Source organism: Asterias amurensis, chromosome 4 (genome assembly GCF_032118995.1).
Source record: "Asterias amurensis chromosome 4, ASM3211899v1".
NCBI classification, from domain to species: Eukaryota; Metazoa; Echinodermata; class Asteroidea; order Forcipulatida; family Asteriidae; genus Asterias; species Asterias amurensis.
The window spans coordinates 17,686,130-17,706,773 of record NC_092651.1 but is presented as its reverse complement, the minus strand read 5'-3'; the positions used below and the strand labels follow the sequence as shown (position 1 = coordinate 17,706,773).

The 20,644-nt window shown below is 38.4% G+C and overlaps 1 protein-coding gene across 4 annotated transcripts in view; it reads left to right on the top strand.

The window, feature by feature from the left end:
* Positions 1 to 20,644, top strand: part of LOC139935952 (C2 domain-containing protein 3-like) — a 40,575-nt gene that overhangs the window by 17,243 nt on the left and 2,688 nt on the right. For 2 of the 4 annotated variants that reach the window (XM_071930612.1, XM_071930611.1), the window contains exons 19-41: positions 224 to 310; positions 856 to 960; positions 1,738 to 1,817; positions 2,098 to 2,153; positions 3,015 to 3,164; positions 3,802 to 3,930; positions 4,474 to 4,568; positions 5,059 to 5,196; positions 5,799 to 5,942; positions 7,246 to 7,350; positions 7,823 to 8,003; positions 8,438 to 8,575; positions 8,917 to 9,174; positions 10,274 to 10,417; positions 11,678 to 11,789; positions 12,773 to 12,943; positions 13,789 to 13,894; positions 14,159 to 14,394; positions 15,397 to 15,544; positions 16,931 to 17,158; positions 17,518 to 17,888; positions 18,087 to 19,045; positions 19,536 to 20,296. In XM_071930612.1, coding sequence (XP_071786713.1) covers positions 224 to 310; positions 856 to 960; positions 1,738 to 1,817; positions 2,098 to 2,153; positions 3,015 to 3,164; positions 3,802 to 3,930; positions 4,474 to 4,568; positions 5,059 to 5,196; positions 5,799 to 5,942; positions 7,246 to 7,350; positions 7,823 to 8,003; positions 8,438 to 8,575; positions 8,917 to 9,174; positions 10,274 to 10,417; positions 11,678 to 11,789; positions 12,773 to 12,943; positions 13,789 to 13,894; positions 14,159 to 14,394; positions 15,397 to 15,544; positions 16,931 to 17,158; positions 17,518 to 17,888; positions 18,087 to 19,045; positions 19,536 to 20,296 — 4,902 coding nt within the window. The remainder of the gene's footprint in view (positions 1 to 223; positions 311 to 855; positions 961 to 1,737; positions 1,818 to 2,097; positions 2,154 to 3,014; positions 3,165 to 3,801; positions 3,931 to 4,473; positions 4,569 to 5,058; positions 5,197 to 5,798; positions 5,943 to 7,245; positions 7,351 to 7,822; positions 8,004 to 8,437; positions 8,576 to 8,916; positions 9,175 to 10,273; positions 10,418 to 11,677; positions 11,790 to 12,772; positions 12,944 to 13,788; positions 13,895 to 14,158; positions 14,395 to 15,396; positions 15,545 to 16,930; positions 17,159 to 17,517; positions 17,889 to 18,086; positions 19,046 to 19,535; positions 20,297 to 20,644) is intronic. The other 2 variants (XM_071930614.1, XM_071930613.1) reach the window with 2 other exon arrangements.

Sequence of the window (20,644 nt, the reverse complement as noted above, 5' to 3'; positions counted from 1 at the left end):
TTATTAAAGAGGCTTCTACTTTCTTATGAGGTAATACAGACTTCAAGTGGGGACTTTTCCGTCTATTTATGTTATTTTTATTGTTTGTAATTTGCTGTGATTTTTATGGAATTTGTGTGTAATTTGTGCCTTGGAACATCCTCGGATGGAGATGGAGCACGGGAAAGTGTTACTATTATTAAAATATTTTGTTGTCAATTTTCTTGTTTTTTTCTGCTTGCAGCTTGTTGGAATTGCCAAACTACCTCTCCATCAGTTTTACATGTCCTTCAGAGATGAAAGGATTGCAAGTACTCTACTCAAGTCACAGGTATCTGTTGAGTTTCAGTTATCCCTCAAGCGCATTGGAATAAAATACTTGACATACTGCCCACGTAGATAGTTACTGGAACTCTCTACCACAAAGTCCTAGATCTTGTCTTTGTACCAACAAATTCAAAACTCTTCTCAAAATTTATCTTATGTCACAGGGTTCCAAGGACTTATTTTGTTGTATCTGTTTTTCTTTTGGTTCTGTTTTTGGTTGTACTGCGCCTTAAACACCAAGCAAGGTAGTGCGCATGTATAAGTCTTTAATTTTTTTTTAATTATCAATTTGATTGGTAGAACATGCGTCATGTGCCATCCTATGTTGTCATGTGAACTGTTGAGACACTCCAAAGATTAATATAGGAGTCCTACATGTATGTGGAAATATTATAGAATGCATTGTTGCCAAATAGTTTTAGGTTGAACAAAGACAAGTTTACTAAATTTTTCAACATTTATCATGTAAATGTTCAAGAAATAGTTTAAACTATTGTTGTAACTGTAATTTTCAGTAGTTAACATTATCATCATGTGTATTGATAACAGTACCCGGTGGTAGCGGTGGACAACTACGTGAATATCATAGATCCCTTCACTGGTACTCAGTTTGGTCAGCTCAAAGTCCTACTAGCCATGGGTTCATCAGAACAGGTAAGGATGGAACCAGCTCCACTGGTGTCATTTATTTGAGCAAAACGTAGAAATAATTGTTGCTCATTTAAAAAAAAACTGTTTGTGGTAGTTGTGATGATGCTTAATCATGCTACCAATTCTGCCCAATTTTAAAGGGCTGCCTAATGTACCCAAAATAATAAGCTAAGCACAAAACAATATTGCTTACCAGTAAAATGTAATTGGCCAAGACACTTTTTTTTTTTAACTGATGTCCTGTTATTTTTTGCTTAGCCATGTTTTCTTAAGCAACATTATTTGCTGAAGCAGTTCTATGCAATTAGGCCCTGATCTGGACTCAGTTTCACAGAGCTGCTTAGCGTAAAAAGTAGCTGAGCATAAAACAATTTTGATTATCAGAAAAAGGTTACCAGCCAAAAAATTAAATCATATTCTAATGTACAAGTTGTGACTGGTTTCTTGTTAAATGTTAAATGGCGCTTAGCAGAAATTTGTGAAACATTATCTTGCTCAAGTACATTGTAGCTCCATCATGTCCATGAAATTGGGCTCATCAGGGGCCAATTTCATACAGCTGCGTAAGCACAAGCAGCAGCTGAGCACAACAAAATCGCACTTACTAGAATAAGGTTACCAGCCAAAACATCACGTCATATTTACAATTTGTGACTGTTGTCTAGCATATTTAAGCTTAGAATAAGATTGTTAAGCAGTATGTACTGCTGAAGCAGCTTCATCAATTTGTACCCTGATCGGTAATGATATCAACCTGGTTTTGTTTTCATCCTGATGTAGATCTCAGCTGTTCAGAGACTGAAATGTGATATAGACATTGCAGACTCCAGACCAATGAGGCCTGGCCACTACCTAGAAAGGTGAAGTAGAACACTTCCATTATATACTGATGTCCAAATAACGGAAGCGTTGCACGACATCTTCAACACGGTCCTTTATCACTTTGTCACGACCCTGCCGGTTTTTAAGACCTCGTCGCCTACTTTTTTTTTTTTTTAATCTGAGGTTTGACATGCAATTGAAAGTTTGGGAATGTATTAACTACCTCACAATGGACTGGCATACCTATTGATACACTCCACAGTCCCTAGTTTCTGTTTCAATAGGTTAACACCTACTTTTCCCTCTAATCTTTGGCAGGGGAGAAGCTGTCTCCAGGAATGTTGATGAGCAAGAACCCTCTTCAGATGAACTAGGTATGTATACTCTATAAGATGATGTTGTGAATGATAATAGAAAGGATGACTCAAGCTCACAAACGGTTGTCTTTTATAGTACTTAGACATGTAAGAATGTATGTGCCACAGATTTCACAAATAGTTTTTTTCTCACATAGTTTGCAAAAACAAAATGTTATAATAAGTGTCAATTAATAACATTAATATAGAACTTTCTACTAGACCGCCATAGCTAGAGGCAGTTCCAGTCCTATACTTTAGCAGGTACCGCAACGATTTAATAGATGGGTTAAATACGATTATTTGGTTTTTACCCTTACTCTAGCTACCAGGCAATCGTGGTGGTCTAGTTGGTAATACATCTGCTCTGGAATAGCAAAGGTCGTGGGTTTGAATCCCACCTGATTAATATGCCTGTGAGTTCTTTTCACAGAACTTGGAAAATTACTGAGTATACAGTGCTTATAAACACATCGGTTTGAAGGGTTTGTTACCTTTTGTAGATCAAGTTTTTGGCCAAGATAAATGAATCCCTACTCACTGTGCATGAAGATGTATGTCCTTTTGAAATTTTATCTCCATAAGGCGTCACGTTTTTGAGAAATTAAGTGAAAATCACATAGCAAGTTTTTCATGAGAGTCGCGTAAATCCGTTGTACAGGCTAAAATCATTTTTGTGAAATTGTTTTTTCTCATTTCTCAAAAATACAGCACCTCAGCAAGTAATAATTTAAGGAAGCTTTTTATCACCATTATTTGTAAACCATGTAAATCTGTGGACTTTTGTGTCGTACAAGAAGTACCCAAACCCTTTTGGGGTAATATTATCATTCTTAAGTAGTGGTATGTAAATGCCTAATTGTAATTTATTGTACCCAGTGGAACATGTCTTTGAGGTGATCGTGGAAGGTGTGAGAGGTCTACCTCAGCTGGAGAACACAGTGTGGGGCGAGGCGGATTGCTTTGTGCAGTACCACTTTCCCTCCCAGGCACAGCACAGGGCCTCAGCTGGTGTCGCCGTGACGTCAGGTAAGCTTGTATTTCAATTTCATTACATAATCATGATATTCTTCCTACTTAAGTCTGAATTCTGGGTTTTTGTTTGTCCTTGGGAAAAATCTGAAACATTTTCATTAAACAGCCTGAAATGTCTGTTCATGAATAAAGCCTACACCATGTGTAGATAATGTAGGTCAGCCATTGTAATCAATAAAATATTACTACTTTGTTCCAAGGACCAAACATGTCTGAAAAGTTCTGGTTGTGAAGCTAAGGACTCGTGGAAAAGTTAATTAAATCACTGTACTAGTCAAGAACCCAATAAGGAGGGAAGACATTGAAAGAAGTCCCAGTGTTGATGTACATGTAGTTGTTGGAGGAAAACCCCATAACAATATTTGAAGTTAAAACCCACTCGCTCAGTTAGAGACTGGAAAACCCAATAACTATCAGTAGCATGTTGTACTTTAAACTACACCTTACTCCTAAATGTTGTCATTCTGCCGATTATTATTGATTCATTGTGCACCATTTTTGTTTTTATCTCATGTTACTGTGCTAATTTCAACTTATTGTGCTTTTTTGTAATGAATTGCAGCATTGAAATAAATGTTACTGAATGAATGAAAACAACAAGTCTGTAAGTTTTGTGTTGTTTTGCTTACAGTTGGGCCAGTGTTAACGCCCCACCAAACACCAACTACACTCTGTATGCCAGACCCTACCTTCCACGATGTGTCCAGACACAGGCTTCAGCTGCCAAGAGGTACTCCTGTACAGAGGGAGCTCTTGACTGGTGAGTCCATTCTTAGGTATCAAACACAACTATTGGATGTGCCGCAGCAGGCTATTTTGGGACCTACTGAGGTGACAGCGAACATAATTTTCACCCTGTGTATCAAACAGGTTTCTCATGTAATCAATATATTGGATGTGCCACAGGGAGCAATTTTAAGACCTAACAAATTGACAGTAAACCTAATTTTTACCTCTGTATTCTGTTTAACCTAATTATAACACTCTTCATTATTAGTCGTCCCCATCGCACACAGTTCTTGGGGGAGATACTTTTCTCTGGCCCTTCCACTTAGCCTAGCCTATTATCCTATCCGGAGAGTAGTTTGGACTAGTTTTAGAGATTGTTTTCTTACATTGTCATATTGATAGTTGTGTTTATGCTGTCTTGAAATGTTGCTATGTTATTATTTTCTAGTTTGTATTTTGTTTTGCGCCATGAGCGACAAAACTTGAGGGAAACCAGCTTGTTATAAGTGTTTTTTAATATTATTATTATTATTATTATTATTAAACCAAGATTCTTGTTTCTGTTTTTCCACAGCGTGTGCAGGGGTCGGTGGTGGAGCTGGTGGGATTCCGTTTGAAGTCTGGTTTCGTTACTACTACCCCAACATCAGGGACCAGGTCATTGCTAAAGTATGTATATACAGCCTTTTTAATTTTAACATTATGGCTAAACTTCTGAATGCACTTTTGAATTACCCCCGTAGTGTTTAGTCTGTAAATGTTCTATTATACAACATTTCCCAGAGTGCTCTGTGAACACCAAAGTTATAGTTTGTGGCTTAAAGACCTTCATCTTTTATTAACAAACTGATAATTGTTTACCATTTTGTGCCTTGATTAGCACAAACTGATAACTGGATTCGCATGAAACATTTATACACTTTGTGGTGAAGAACTTCAATACTTTGTATGTTATATTTTATAGCAACCATCAACTTACATCAGTAATTTGCTAACTTGTAGAATTTGTAATCAATGATGAATGATTGTACTAACTGGTTCTGTTCACAGCAGCTTGCATGCGCCCGAAGTGAACAACTAATTTGAAACTAACTATTAAATTATTATGTGAACTTGTTGATGATTTTCTATTTCTATTTGTGTACTTATTTTGATGCAGTCAACTCTTCCTCTGGCCAAGCTGTGTGCGATGGTCACTATGCAGAGACGAGGTGAACCCAGTGTTCAGACCTTCTCCCTCCCACTACGACTTCAACATCCGGATCAGGATTCCCTGACCAAGGAACAAATAGCAAAGGTTAGTACTTGCAGCTTTTGTCACTCTGCTATTGGCTGCAGCACACATGACTAAAGAATGTAAAGTAGGGGTTTAATTACAAATGACAACTATAGTGTAACTCTTAGCGTCCTCCCTCTGCTAAGGCATTACTATCAACAAAGTTAGGTTTTACTTTTAAAGGCACAGGACACTATTGGTAATTACTCAAAGTAATTGTTAGCATAAAAACTTACTTGGTAACAAGCAATGGAGAGCTGTTGAAAGTATAAAACATTGTGAGAAACGGGCCCCTCTGAAGTGACATGGCTTTTGAGAAAGAAGTTATTTTCCACTAAAATATTTGAAATTGATACACAAAATGAGAAGAATGTTCTTTAACAATTACCAAAGGTGTTCAGTGTCTTTAACAACAGAATGGATAACCTGTTCCGAGTATTTATGAAAGATATTTTAAACTTTTTATAAAGTAATCAGCAACTTTTACAAAAGTATCTCTAGCATGTCTAGAGAAGATGGGTACTTTCAAAATCTTGACCCCCAGAATTGGTTTTCATGAAGCTTTCAGATGTTTCTATGCGGGACACAATACTGTATTTTTGTAAAACTTGTCGTTTGTACAGCTTCAAGATGCAGGACTTATAGATGTGACAATAAACTATCGTCACTGCGTGGTCCAGGGACAAGGCTCTGCTCCTGCGGTCAGAGAGATGGGTGGACCACAGGTGTGTCTCTCAGTGGGAGTCATTCGAGCCTGTGGCTTAAAGGTAACTATTGGGATTGCTTACAAAGAATTGAAGGTTTAAAGGCACTGGACACTCTTGGTAATTGTCAAAGACCAGTCTTCTCATTTGCTGTATCTCAACATATGCATAAAATAACAAACCTGTGAAAATTTGAGCTCAATTGGTCGTCAAAGTTGCAAGATAATAATGAAAGAAAATAAACACCCTTGTCACACGAAGTTGTGTGCTTTCGGATGCTTGATTTCGGGACCTCAAAATCTAATTCTGAGGTCTCAAAATCAAATTCAAATATTTAAGTAGAAAATTACTTCTTTCTCGAAAACTATGTTCCTTCAGACATGTCAGAGGGAGACGTTTCTCACAATTTTTATACTATCAACAGCTCTCCATCATGTCCATTGCTTGTTACCAAGTAAGTTTTTATGCAAACAACTATTTTGAGTAATTACCAATAGTGTCCAGTGCTGTTAACTTTCTGAGAATATGGGAACTGCTCATCTGCAGACATCATCTCTCTGACTTAAGTGTTAAAATCAAATACATTTTCTAAAAGATTGGTCAAAGTAAAAATTGTAAGAACTATCAAGCTTAGACAACTTTCCATTATTATCATACATGTAGTTTGTTTTGTTTAGGAATTTATCAATCACAGGGCCCTAAAGCAGGCTACTCAAAGTGAGGTCTCTAATCGGGGAAAGTGTATAAAAAAGAGTAATTTATAGCACAACAACTTCAAATCATAAATCAAAAGGGTATCTACCATATAGGATTTGAGGCATTGCATGGTGAGGTATCAATATATATTTGGTTTGCGGTAACACCATGTGTGTATCTACTTCCTGACAATGACTAGAGCAAGCTAGTCGACACGTTGAGACCTATTCAGAACTGACTCCGCGGCAGTACAGTTAATTACGATCCTATAAGCCAAAGTAGTAGTCCAGTCTACTTTCTATATCATCCGCCCTGGTAATAGTTAAAAAGCAGGACAGTTCTTTTCAGAACTGAGAAGTCTCCCGAACCTCCGATTATCTACTCCGCGGCAGTAGAATAAAGCAAGACAGTTCCCTAAGAACAACTCTACCTGGCAAGTAGATACACACATGGTGTTACCGCAAACCAAATATATATGGTATCTACCATGTTTGAAAATATAACTGGTGTTTTGTATTTTTTCCCAGCCTATTTCAGAGGACTGCTAGAAAATAACACTGAGTTTTTTGTATGCTTTGTTTACTTTTAAACAAGCAATGATCATATTTCTAAGTAAATTTTGTTTGTTTTGAAGATGTTCAAGTCATTCCTTTTTATGCCACTTTCCTAGAGTGCTGCAAAATCCCTTGCCAAGTTTGATAGCGGTCTTCAGTATGCCAGTGAGGTCGGGGTCAATGCCTACATCAAGATGGAACTCTCCTTCCTGTCAAAGCAGGTAATTATCTTACTAATTAATATGAAGGTGTGAGAGCTCTGTCTAGGGGTTTGTTCTGTTCTGTAAAAGACGTTAAGCTCTCCTCACACTCCTTCGTCTTCTTTCCCATTCAGGTTTCAGGTTATATTTCTCATCATTACACATGTACATGTAGGTAGTGCAGTATAAGGAAAACTTTTGAACGGTACTTAATAATAGTATGGGGAGGTTGCAGACAAGTTCTGGCCTCTTCAAAAAGTATACAAATAATATATTTATGTTTTTTTCAAAGCACCAAATATTACGCCTGCTTTTATAAATAAAATTAAAAAAATATTCTCAAACATTTTGGTTGTGTTTTGTTTTCCCCCAATGTAATGGGACTTAGTCTTTTGAATTGTATTAACATTACAGGAGTGTAATACTTACGCATTCAGTTAATTTAGTTGAAACTTTGTTGGTTATGATTTGAGCACATTTTGATTTCTTACAGGATGTACGTGTGACGCAGACCATCGCACGTTCCTTTGCACCGGAGTTTTCACACCATGTGGACTTTCCGTGTCCGCTTCTCTTTGATGAGCAAGAGAGTGAGAGTCTGAGTCTAGCAGAGGCTTTGGAGTCCGCTGAGATGATTCTACAAGTGTGGCATCAAGTACCTGGATTCAGATCAGGTAAGCTCCATTTTGGGCATTTGGTATGTTGTGATCGAGAGCTTTAAGTGCACCAAACCCAAGCTTCGGTGTTTCTGGTCAGCAGAGTGTGGGGTCAAGTCCTGGTCTTGACACTTGTGTCCTTTATGATTGATTTATTCCTTGGATGGGAAATTAATCAGAAGGTCCCGTGGGCTAGGATTGGTATTGCAGGTATTAAACAGAAAATAGTTATCATTGGGAGCCTTTTTTAGGTATCTGAGGGAACACAAATTTGTGCAACAAGGGTGTTTTCCTTTCATTCTTTTGCAACTTCGATGACCAGTTGAGTCCAAATTTTTAATGGATTTGTTAATTAATGCATAATTATGTTGGGATACACCAAGTCAGAATACTGACTGGTTTTTGACAATTAAAATGTCAACTGCCTTAAATATCATTATTTTCTTCATTAGAAAATGTTGCAAAAGTTATCCCGGTTGCGGAGGGACAACACCAAGGGATCTCTGCACAGAGAAGGTTTGCTCCCACTGGAGATGTTCTACTGGGCACAACTACCGTACCACTGCACTCTCTATTGGCACACAGAACAGGTATCTACTATCCTCACTTCAATGTGTTCATGATTTATTTTGCTGTGTCATTGCAACAATGTCATTTCTCCGGAAATAGCATTGATGTTGCATGCAAGTTTGAAAATGTTGTATCTTACTGCTTATTAGATTTCGTTGCCGAGCAAAAATTGAGTGGGACACCAGTTGCAGAAATGTAATGAAATTTCAGTCGGTGACCTGATTCTGCTAAGCAACACTTGTGTGTGCTTTGCAAGGTTTTGTGCTTACAGGATTCATGAAATTGGGTCCAGATACCATTGTTAACAACTAGTAGGCACACTCATTATTCCACTATCTCCCCCCCCCCCCCACTCCATAAGGTATACAGGGGTGGTACCCACTCACAACGCCCACACCAGGCTGGGGCAAACAACCCGCTCAACCTCCAAGCCACTTCACGTCAGAGACACCCAAGTCCCTTGGGAGGAGCGGGCTGGAGAGGGTAGGAGGCGGTCTTGAGCTGTCCATCAAGTTTCCTCTTCAGGGAGATCGAGATCGGGTCATGGAGGCCGGGAGGAGAGTAGGCTGGTCTCCCGATGTGGATCATGAAGGATTGGAGGAGATGGTGGAAGAAGAAGGTATGTTTATCAGAGATAAGATTTTTCAGTCTTTTGTCTGAGTGCAGACTTTTCATGTCGGCCTAGTGAAGAAAATCAGGCGGTATTTTTTTCCACATATAAAGAAATCCTGATACGTGTGGTCTAGTTTTCTAGTGCTGCAGACACTGTAAACTGTTCCCAAAAGCTCCTTTAAATCTTTAACTCCTTGGTTTACCAAAAGTTAGAAATTGCATCATTTCAAACAATACTTATAATTTGTAACCCAGTTTCAGACTTCTTAGTTAGCAATGACTCTCACCTCTGGTTTATCAAAAAGTCTTGTGTGATTAAAGTCAGTCTTTCTTTGTCATTCAAGTTGTGTACGAAGTTGAAAGCTGATTTATTAAAATTGTAGCTACACCAAACACAAACTTTACCTCCTAATTTTTTGCTGAAATGCAATGACTGGAGTAGAAACATCTTTACAAATACCGTTGAATGTTGATCAAATGCTTAGAGCGACAAGTAAATGTTATTTGCTTGTTTGAATAGAAGGGAAAAAGCCAACGGTTAATCTCAGGTTTTGAAATTGTTTCTTGTTACTACAAAGATGCAAAGACGATCTTGAAAATAATTTTTGGCTGTACTTTGTATATTGGGTTATTTTATGTGCATTGCACAACATACATTATTCTGATAATGACTTTGTGTTTATCTATAGGGATTTTGTTTTTAAATGTTTCTCTGGAGCATTGTTTTTGATGGAATTGGCGCTATCATGTATATATATAGGATTTGAGGCATTGCATGGTGGGGTATCAATATATATTTGGTTTGCGGTATACCATGTGTGTATATCTACTTGCCAGGTGGAGTTTTCTTAGGGAACTGTCTTGCTTTATTCTACTGCCGTGGAGTAGAAAATCGGAGGTTGGGGAGACTTCTCAGTTCGGAAAAGAACTGTCCTGCTTTATAACTACTACCAGGGCGGATGGTATAGAAATTTGACTGGACTACTACTTTAGCTGTTACCGCAAACCAAATATATATCATGTATATACATTTTTACTATTATTATTATAAGCGTCTTGTGCAAGTATGTTACGCAGCATTTCATTTTCCCCACTTTCTCATATAGGTGGAGCAGCTGGTTCCCGTTCTGCAAACATTAGTATAAACATTGATTCTGCCTGGTTCCCTGTTCATGCTGCTCTAAGGCCCGGTCAGAATGCTCTTGACTCTGCTGCAAAGGCTTACGTCAGATACAAGTTCTATGACAAAGGTAGGCCATCCATGCCGAGTAAATCTTTCTCATTTCTGTTTAGTAATGAATAATACTTACACCGTAATAAATATTCTCTTCAATTCTCTGGTAAAATAAAATCTGGTCCAGTAAACATTTAATGCTACAAGCAGCCGAGCAGTCTGAAGGATTTTCTCCCAAAATCTGAGCTCTGCCATGGTCTATGGCTGTGGCTGCAGCTGGATGATCAGGTGAACATGCATTGAAGTATAAGATGCCAAGCAGCCGCAGCGGAAGCCTTAGTTTGTTTCAAGTGCTCCTGTTTTTAATTATCTAGAAAGTTGTAATGCTTTTAGTTTCCCTCACCGATAGAGTCGCCAAAAGAGGGCATTATCAACTACAAAAGGCTATCAACTTGAGAACCGCTATAGACTGTGCAAGTCTCGCGCGCACCGGAGCAAGAAAACACGACAACTGAAGAACTTTATTTTTTTTATGAATCAAATCTTTGCCTTAATTTATTCTTAATGCTGAATCTGAACAACAAAAATACCATATAGAGCTTGTTTAAATTAGTTTTAGCTTTTTAAACAAACACAATTATCGGTTAAAGTCTATGTATAGACGAAAGTAAAACTCTGGGACAAGGATGTTTGTTTGATCTTAAATTTTTTGAAACCCCATTTGTAAATGTACGCCCGAATGTGAAACTACTCAAAGCTGGTTTATACGCGGACGCACGATGATCGCAAGGGCGTTAGATAAACGCGTGACGCAGTTTAAAGAGGAAGCCGACGCCTAAACGACCAATGAAAAAGCTTTTCACCCCGCGCGACCAAAACAAGCGTCTGTGTACGTTTCGTGATCGGAGATGGGCACAAACTATTAATTTTTACCAAGTAACCTGACCTGAGGTCAAGTTTAAATATCGGTTTTTCTTCGTTATTATGTTGACTTTATTTTTATTTTCATATATGATGTTAATTAGTATTACATTTTTAACAACATATGTCATTTTTATGGTCATAAACTACATTAAACTAAAGTAATGGACGAAACAAAATCTCCCCAACGTAAAACTCCATAAGGTTGGGACCACAATGGTCCCGGAAGTTCAAATCCGCACGAGACTTGCACAGTCCATAGCGGGTCTGGTGAAAGCACGCCCTTTTAGGGCATGGATCTTGGGAAGTTATTAACAAACAGGTCTTGAACCAAGACTACCACAGCTACCAATTCAGGGATGGCACCAAGAAAAACATAAAGATGAAGATGATTGATGTAATTCTGTATTAGCAGGGTCAGTATGCTCCAAGCTGTGTTATGTGGATGTGAATGATAAGAACTACATCCAAGCTGACTTCAAGCACAGTCATCACTTTCATGCAGCGTTCAGTCAACCTCTGGCCTGGTATGTACAATGTAGAGTATACATGTCCTGTGTTGTCATATTTGCCTCTGAAATCCTTGGCTGTTCCCAACTCAGTCTAATCTAGCTCATTTCAAACCTTGGGGTTCTTGTGGGCCACTGTTTAAGTGTGTCAATGGAAGGATGGAAAAAAACATTCTGAAAGGTCTATTGAAAACAATTTCACTTCACACAAAAAACATAAAGGGGTGTGTCATAATTCAAACTCTCCAAACCTGTCTTCAATGTTTCATTTAGTTGAAAGACACTGGACACTATTGGTAATTGTCAAAGACCAGTCTTCTCACTTGGTGCATGAAGTAACAAACCTGTGAAAATTTGAACTTGATTGGTTGTCGAAGTTGGGGGATAACTATGAAAGAAAAAGACACCCTTGTCACACGAAGTTGTGTGCTTTCAGAGGCTTGATTTCGAGACCTCAAATTCTAAACTCGAAAAACTACATTACTTCAGAGGGAGCTGTTTCTCACAATGTTTTATACTATAAACCTCTCCCCATTACTCAATACCAAATTATTTTGAGTAATAACCACTGCCTTTAATTGTATTGGTAGATACACTCTCTACAGTATAATAAGACTATACTTGATTTATTATTATGACGGTTCCCTTAAAGGGTTTGATACCTTTTGTAGATCAAGTTTTTAGTCATGACATGAATCCCTACTCATTGTGAATGAAGATGTTTAATATGTAAATCAAAGAGCAACGTTTTCAGGAGAACCACGTTCCGTTGTATGTGCTCAAATTATTTTTGTGAAATTTCTCAAACCTACTGCACATCTGAAGTTAAATTTCAGGGGAAGCTTTCTATCATTATCTTAAAACTTTAAGTTTAATGTTGTAAGTCTTGTAAGTTTAATGTAAATCTGAGGACGTTTTTGTTTTGTTTTGTGTCGTACAAAAAGTACCGAAACACTTTTAAGAGACAAGTTGAGAATTATAATTTGTGCATGTACATGTAGGTATTTGAGAGAAGAACGCTTGGAGCTGCAGCTCTGGGTCAGCTTCAACCAGGAGCTTTCAGCTGAGGAGACGAGCCATACTCGCCCACGCCAACGAGACAAGCTGATTGGCTGTGCCTATGTGGACATGTCCGCTCTGTGCGACAAGAGGATCAAGCAGCATAGGATTAGGTAAAATATATCCATATTACATATCCCTTATGGTCAGGGGCCAGTTTCATAAAGTATGTATGCATACAAACTTGCTAAGCACAGACAAATCTTGCTTGACAGAAACTGGTTACCTGCTAAAATTCCATAAGGTTTATATTTTGTAACTGGTGCCCCACCCATTTTTTGCTTAGCAAATAAATTTTCTAATTAGTATTTTCTGCTTAACAGCTTTATGTACTTGGGCACTGGCAGTTTGGACATCTGGGCTCGATTTCACAAAGAGCTAACACTGTTCTTAACCCTTCATGACTGAATTGTTTGGACGTGAACAAGCATTGATGACCAATTGTTTGATTATTCAAATGTGAGGCACATTCTTACACAACCGTCTTTCATTCAAAGGCTGTTTTTACAAACTCTATTATCACCTTAAAAATAATAATTAGAACACGTCTAATTAAACACTGATGGCGAGGAACAAAATATAAACTACAAAATAATAATATAGCAACATTAAAAATAAAATAAAAATTTCAGAAACAAAATAGGTTATACCAAAAATGTCTTACTTATTGAATTATTTTAGATAGAGCCCAAAATTATTTGAGATCAGTCATCAATTTCAACATTCTAGTTTTCTATTTCCTCAGTATGATCTGTAAACTCGAATACTATTCTGTAGTCTCTCATTGTTTCAATTCAATTCAATTTCTTATCAACATCATGTTTAAAAAATAAAAAATAAAATTCCAGTGTGCATCTTACGATACAATAACAAGTTGAATTATGTAAAATAGAAAGGAACAAACGGACACACACACAGTGACAGAGATATTTACAACCATTGTTTATCTTCCATACAGTGGTCTGTACCCGTTATTCCGACCTGGTTCTACTGATCTTGGCGGTAGCTGCATGAGGGTTCATCTCAACTTGAAGCACCTCCATGGTGGGATGACACATCAACAGGTGGGCATTGTACACTGCTTTATTGATTGTAAACTTTGAGTTCTGAAGAGTTTGTTAATTTTGGTGGCCCCAATTTGGAGGTGGTTTTTTTTTTTAACCAGCTGAAATGTTGAGTCATTAACACCGGTTCTTTTCAGAATCAGAACCAACACCATTCAAAAAGAGATGTTCACATGGTGTTACCGCAAGCCTCTCTTAGTCTTAGTTATACTTCCACCACACAAACATTATAAAATTTTACTTCATATGTATCTTAATGTTTAGGAATGGTCTGAGGAAGATGAACACCTCCCGTCCTCATCTCACCGGACTCGCCCTCCGCCCAGTCGTCCTTCACACCAAGAGGTTGTCATGGACCCTGAAGAGGCAGCAAGGAGGATAGAAGAGGAGCGGAGGAGACAGCAAGAGGAGGATGAGAGAAGGAAGATGATGGAGCCGGTGCTGATGGGCGTGGCTGTAGAGAGAGCAATGCATCTTCCGTCTGTCCCAGGCGTAAACAGGTTAATAAGTTTGTTGCACCTTGAACATTTGGTTTGTTGTTACACCATATTTGTATATCTACTTGCTCTAGTCAGTAGACCGATCCATTAGGCTCCGCCCACGGCGCACGTATGAGCAAGAACACGTGTGCCTCTCCAATGCCTTTCTGCACAACTGCCGCGCATGTCGGACTTTATTTGTCGAACCTTTGTTGCGTTGTGATTGGTCATTACGCAATGGGGCGGAGCTTAATGGATCGGTCTATTGTTCTTTGTTCAACCCCAAATCATTTAAAATTGCCCAGTCAGTTTCCTTTGTGTTTTATAATATTTGATGCTGGGTAAATTATAAGAACTTGTCTTGCAATACATTCTACTGCCGCAGAGAAGATTTGTCAGAAAATTTGAAGATTTCTCAGTTCTGAAAAGAACTGTCCTGCAATATTAACTACTACCTGGGGAGGAGGTAGGAAATCGACCAGGTGTATATTTAGGGGACTTCTCATTATAATTTCACTTTCGCAGAGTAACTAATGGTCTCAAGGTTTTGACTTGTCTGCTCTAGTCATCGTCATCGTTGCACATCTTTCCCAAAATAAGTGTGTTCTCTGTGTCCCGAGTGAGATAGAGAACAAGATTTTAATGTAAAGTTTTGATGTAATTTTTAAAGCTTAGTTCACAAACTCTGTATTGTTTTCACTTTTTGTTTTAAATTGTTTCAATTCGGCATGTTGCTGCTTGACATTTTGTTTGTATATTATTCACTAGTTATTTACTTTTCTCTCTATCTTCTCATCGTTGATTTTATCTTCCGTCTTCTGGGCCCCCTTTTTGTTGCCCTCATCTATGTTCATCCCCTGCTTTGTATGTGTACTACTATCATCTCTATCATCCAAATATCTTTTTATAAAATATTTTATCCATCAGATAATTGGCGCTTGTGCTGTTGGATGTTGTGTCAACAAAAATAAAAGTAAAATAAAAGAATAACATATTTTCCATTCCAATCCATTTCCTCTCCAGATTGGACGACAGTCTACCCAGTTGCTATGTTACCTTCCAACAGGCCGATGGTGCCCCTGTTCATACAGACACTGTACCAGACAATGATCAACCAGTCTGGGGTTCTGAACATGAAGTTAGGATTAGTGCTGAAGTGCTTGACCGTCAGGTGAGCGTGGCTTGATCAGTTTCAGAATTGTCAGCAAAAGTTATTTTGTTTTCTTTGCGTCGGTCAAATCTCAGTTACAGTGTTTGAAAATGTGTTTTTGTGTATTGTAGTCCTCTTTACATTTATCTTGTTCAGATGTCAATCATTTTGTTTCAAAAGATGATTATATTGTTTACAGATTGCATAATGTATCTTGTTAACAAATGCCAGTTACATCTTTTGCAAATGTCATGTATATTGTTTGCAAATGTCATGTGTATTGTTTGCAAATATCTTGTATATTTTTGCAAATGTCATGTGTATTTTTTTCCAAATGTCACATATATTGTTTGCAAATGTCATTTATCATTTTGATATTGTTTTGAAATGTTGTGAATATTGCTTGCAAATGTATCATTTTGATATTGTTTTTAAATGTCATGAATATTACTTGCAAATGTCATGTATGTTGTTTGCAAATGTCATGAATATTGTTTGCAAATATCTTGTATATTTTTGCAAATGTCATGTGTATTTTTTTCCAAATGTCACATAAATTGTTTGCAAATGTCATGTATCATTTTGATATTGTTTTTAAATGTCATGAATATTGCTTGCAAATGTCATGTATATTGTTTGCAAATATCTTGTATATTTTTGCAAATGTCATGTGTATTTTTTTCAAAATGTCACATATATTGTTTGCAAATGTCATTTATCATTACGATATTTGTTTTGAAATGTCGTGAATATTGCTTGCAAGTGTCAGGTAAATTGTTTGCAAATGTCATGTATATTTTTTCCAAATGTTGTGTGTATTTTTTCCAAATGTCATTTTATAGTTGTTTGCAAATGTATAATAATAGTTATACTGTTTACAATGTCATCTATACTATTAACGTATGTCATTATATGGTTTACAAATGCCAATTATATTGTTTGCAGAGGTCAATTATATTGTTTACAAACATATTTACTGGACCAAGCGACATGTTTTCAATTAATTTTTCAACCTGATAAGTTTCAAGAGGTTACTTGTAGTCAACCTTGCCTCCAACCCCTTTTCTAAGCAATACATGTACGGAGTTCTTTAACATACAACAAACATGACCTACAACTTAATTTGTTTTTATAGAAATGAAGCAAATTTGTTTGGTTAAGTGTCTTGCGTAGGTTCCAAAAAGATAGATAAGCACTCAACAATGTTGCTTACCAGAATAGGTTTCCTGCCACCACTTTTTCATTTTTTATGAAATAAATTAGTATCTACATGTAATTTACTCAAATGAGATATTCCTTTTTGTAAAATTGTGTGAACAAGTGGTGGCAGGGTACAGAATTCTTATATTGCATCAAACAACTCAAACAACCACTAATGTTTTTTCGCATGTTCCTCCCTACCACCAGAGTTTCATCTTCAAGGTGTGGCATCAGGCAGGGTCCGAGCGAGACATGAATAGTGATCGTATGTTAGGCTTTGCCTCGGTAGACCTAGCACCACTCCTATCAGGGTTTAGAAGCCTCAACGGCTGGTACAACATCCTTGACTTCAGTGGTCACTGCCAGGGTCAGATCAAAGTCTCTATTATACCCAGGGAGAGTGTGTCACCGCTGAAACGATCGCCCAAACAAAAGGTTTTTACTGTTTACCCTTGTTGACATTTTACCCGTTTGCTCTGTTTTTGTTCTTGATCTTTCTCACCCTGATGACATCACTTGAATTGGGTCAATGTACCTTTAGTGTAGCACATCAGTTTGTTTTAATGGAAGGATAAAGTTACCTGTTCATGTTTGTTGTGTTGTCATTTAGCCTTTGAGAAAGACTCTGCTAATAGGGTAGAAACGTCAGGCCATAAACTTTTTGTTTGAATTAATACCATAGGTCTTTTTAGATGGTAATAATTTGCAACAGCTAGTTCTATTTTTTTCAATTGAAATTTTTATAACATTTATTGCATATTGATTTTAATATCATTGTTTGGTTTTTCCCCCAGACAACCCCCAACACCTCCGCCATCTTTGCCCAAGGGTTCCCCCTAGTCCCGTTCTCCACATTCGCCCATCAGCACCAACCAAGCAAGCAAGTACCCAAAGAATCAAGCAAGCCCACAGGCCAGCAACCACCCCCTCCAAAATCTACTCACCCTCCTCAGTCACTAAACCACTACACCGAACACCTGCAAAATGTTCGAAAGTTTCATGAGGATCTCCATAGCAAGTTGAAAGTACAGCAGCAGGGTTGGACCACTGCGGAGAAGAGGGGGGACACTGGGAGGGGATCAAGAGAAGTATCTTCTGTAGGTTTTGAGGACAGAAGCCAGGGACCTACTGCAGTTTCAAGCTCATTTCTGATGACAAACCTCAGGTACAAATGAAAATGTTTTTTTTATATTTTGTTTTGACCCTGCAACAAGGGTCTTTTTTGGTTGCGATTTCCCCATATGGTCTGTTGTCAGAAATATTATAATATGTCAGCATGTGCTCATATCGGCCCTCACTACAGAGTTTTAATAACCAATGATTTGCATCTGAAACTTAAAAATATTTGAAATCTTGTCACCAGAAAAAACCTTGAGGAGCTAGACAGCATGAACCAGGGACTACAGCAGAGGTTGACAGTCAAGGAACCAAGAGAATCAAGCCAAGACAAGGAGCAAATGGCCAGGCCAGTGCCGCCTGCTCCACAGGAACCCCTGAGAAAAGGGGGTGGTCACCAAAGTGTAGATGCTAACAGACAGCCAGAGAACATCAGTTATATGAGAACTAGTGATGAGGATATTTTGGAGAAAGTCAGGCAGGATTTAAGACAAGAGGGGAGTATTGAAGATGAAGATGGGCACAATGCAGATTGGTATGGCCAAGATATTGACGGGCGTTGCCAGGATATTGATGGGCGTGGCCAAGATACGGACAGGCTTGGCTATGATGAGAACATTCCTGGCCATAATGATGATGGGCATGGCCACAAGTTAGGGCGTGGCCATGATGAGGATGGTTATAGCCAGTATGAAAATGGGCGTGGCCATGGTGAGTTCAGGCAGGGCCTAGATGAGGACGGTCATAGCCAGGATGAAAATGGGGGTGGCCCAGATGAGGATGCCAGAGTGCCGTTATATGAGAGTGACTGGGAGGACGATATGCAATTTCGAGATGAAGATGATGTCATCGTACCTAAACCTCTGAATGACGTGTCGTCACCTTACTTCAGTAATGCCGTCCGGCCAGATGCATTCCGGGCAGACTTGACCCTTGACCCTTCGAGAGAACTGCATTACGAACTCCGAGAAACTGAGACGGACTCAGAGAGAAGGAAGGAGGTTCAGGAGGAGGAGGATTTTAGAACTCTTGAAACAGAGAAGCGAAGGACGGTAATGGAGCATAGTGAAGGCCCTCATCATGATTCTTCTGCACAAGAAGCTCATGAAGAGTACTTGGAAGATCAAGACTTAAGGAGCCAAGCTTGGCAAAGTGATGCTGCTGAAAGTCTTCCAACCAACTCCAATGAATCGGAAAGGCTTGCAGGTAACTTTGTTCACTCTGTTTTATTTTTTAATTGGTAAGAATCCAAAAAACAAACTGAAATGTTCATGTAGTTTTGAGTATTAGATATGAAAATCAAAGTCCTGTTATATTTATTTTTGAAATGCAGCTCGTGTTTTAATGAATTAAATACTGTGTTCGAATTCTAGATTTGAACCTGTGGGACAAAGTTTTTTATTTTGTTTCCAGGTTTGTTTGTTTTTTGGTTCTGTCATTTAAAATGGTATTTGAACAGGCCTGGAATTTTATCTTTAAGAGGGCAATGCCGTCTCATTTTTTTGTTGGGAATTCCATTGCCATCTTTTTACAACTGACTAATATTGTTAAAATGTTTAAATTCAGTAAAAGTTTTTACCTCTTTTAAAGCTTTTGATTAATTTTTAAAACTTTTTATGTATTCTGGCCGCATTTCAAAACTGCGATCGGTAGTCAAATCATTTCAAACCTAGTCTAATCTAATTTATCTTTGCAGCAGCAGCAGCTGTAAAATATCAAAGCTCAGATGGCGACAGAGACTCAGATTCCAATAATGGCATCAATCAGGAGATATCAGCAGACGATATCGACGACCATGTAATGAGAGCTCAACGGAATGGTGATGATCACCACAGACACTATACCAGCGCAATGAATGACGCTGTCAATAAACCCGAGGATTGGCACGCTGCGAGGACGGGCTCAGAGCCTCATAGAGCGTCATCAGCAGATACCAAGACAGGGGAGGAGTTTGCAGATGCTCCGACTCTTACTCAAGATGCTGCTGGACCTGAAGATGAGAGTTTTCAAGACATGGATGCAAATCAATGGATTGCCCAGGGTAATGAATGCCATACTGGGGTTAATACGGCTGATAAATACACACGTATAGCCCAAGGCAAAGTAACCCAGGTCAAAGGTCACTCACAAGTTGACCCTGATGACCGACTGGGGTCGGAGAAAGGAGGTTTCTCAGAACATCAAGGTGGGGCTTCTGTACATGGCAGGCTGGATGAAGATGGTAGAGGGGGTGTGGTGCGCACTGATGAAGAGTCTGTAGCTTTTACCAGCGGTAATGAGAGGCAGGTAGTCCAAGAGACTAGGAGAAAGGGTCTACCTGACAAGCCACAACCAGCACCTGTCCAAATGCCCAACTTCTTCCTACCGGCGCATGATCTTGAAGCATCAATGAGGGCGCTACACACGGTCACCAGCATCTTGCCGAGATCGCAACCAAGACCAGTCCACAGTGATCAGGTACAGCTATCTTAAGTGAAATAATTTAAGTTCAGATTTAAAGTGTTTGCATGGTTTTGAACATGAGAAAATTGACAGTTTACAGATTAAAACAACGTGAAATTATTGTGGAGTAGTGGTTGTGGGGGTGAGTGTGGGGGTGGTGGGTTTGAATACCACATGAGGAGTCTGCCTGTGGATTTTTCCATGCAGAACTCTGGAAAGATATGATTATCTTGTGCTTATCACACATCGGTGTACATGGTGTATGGTAAACAATTTAAAATTATAAAATAAGTCTTCAAAGAGGACATTCTTTCATAATGCATGTTCCATGTTGGTCAGCCGAAACACTTTTATATTATTTAA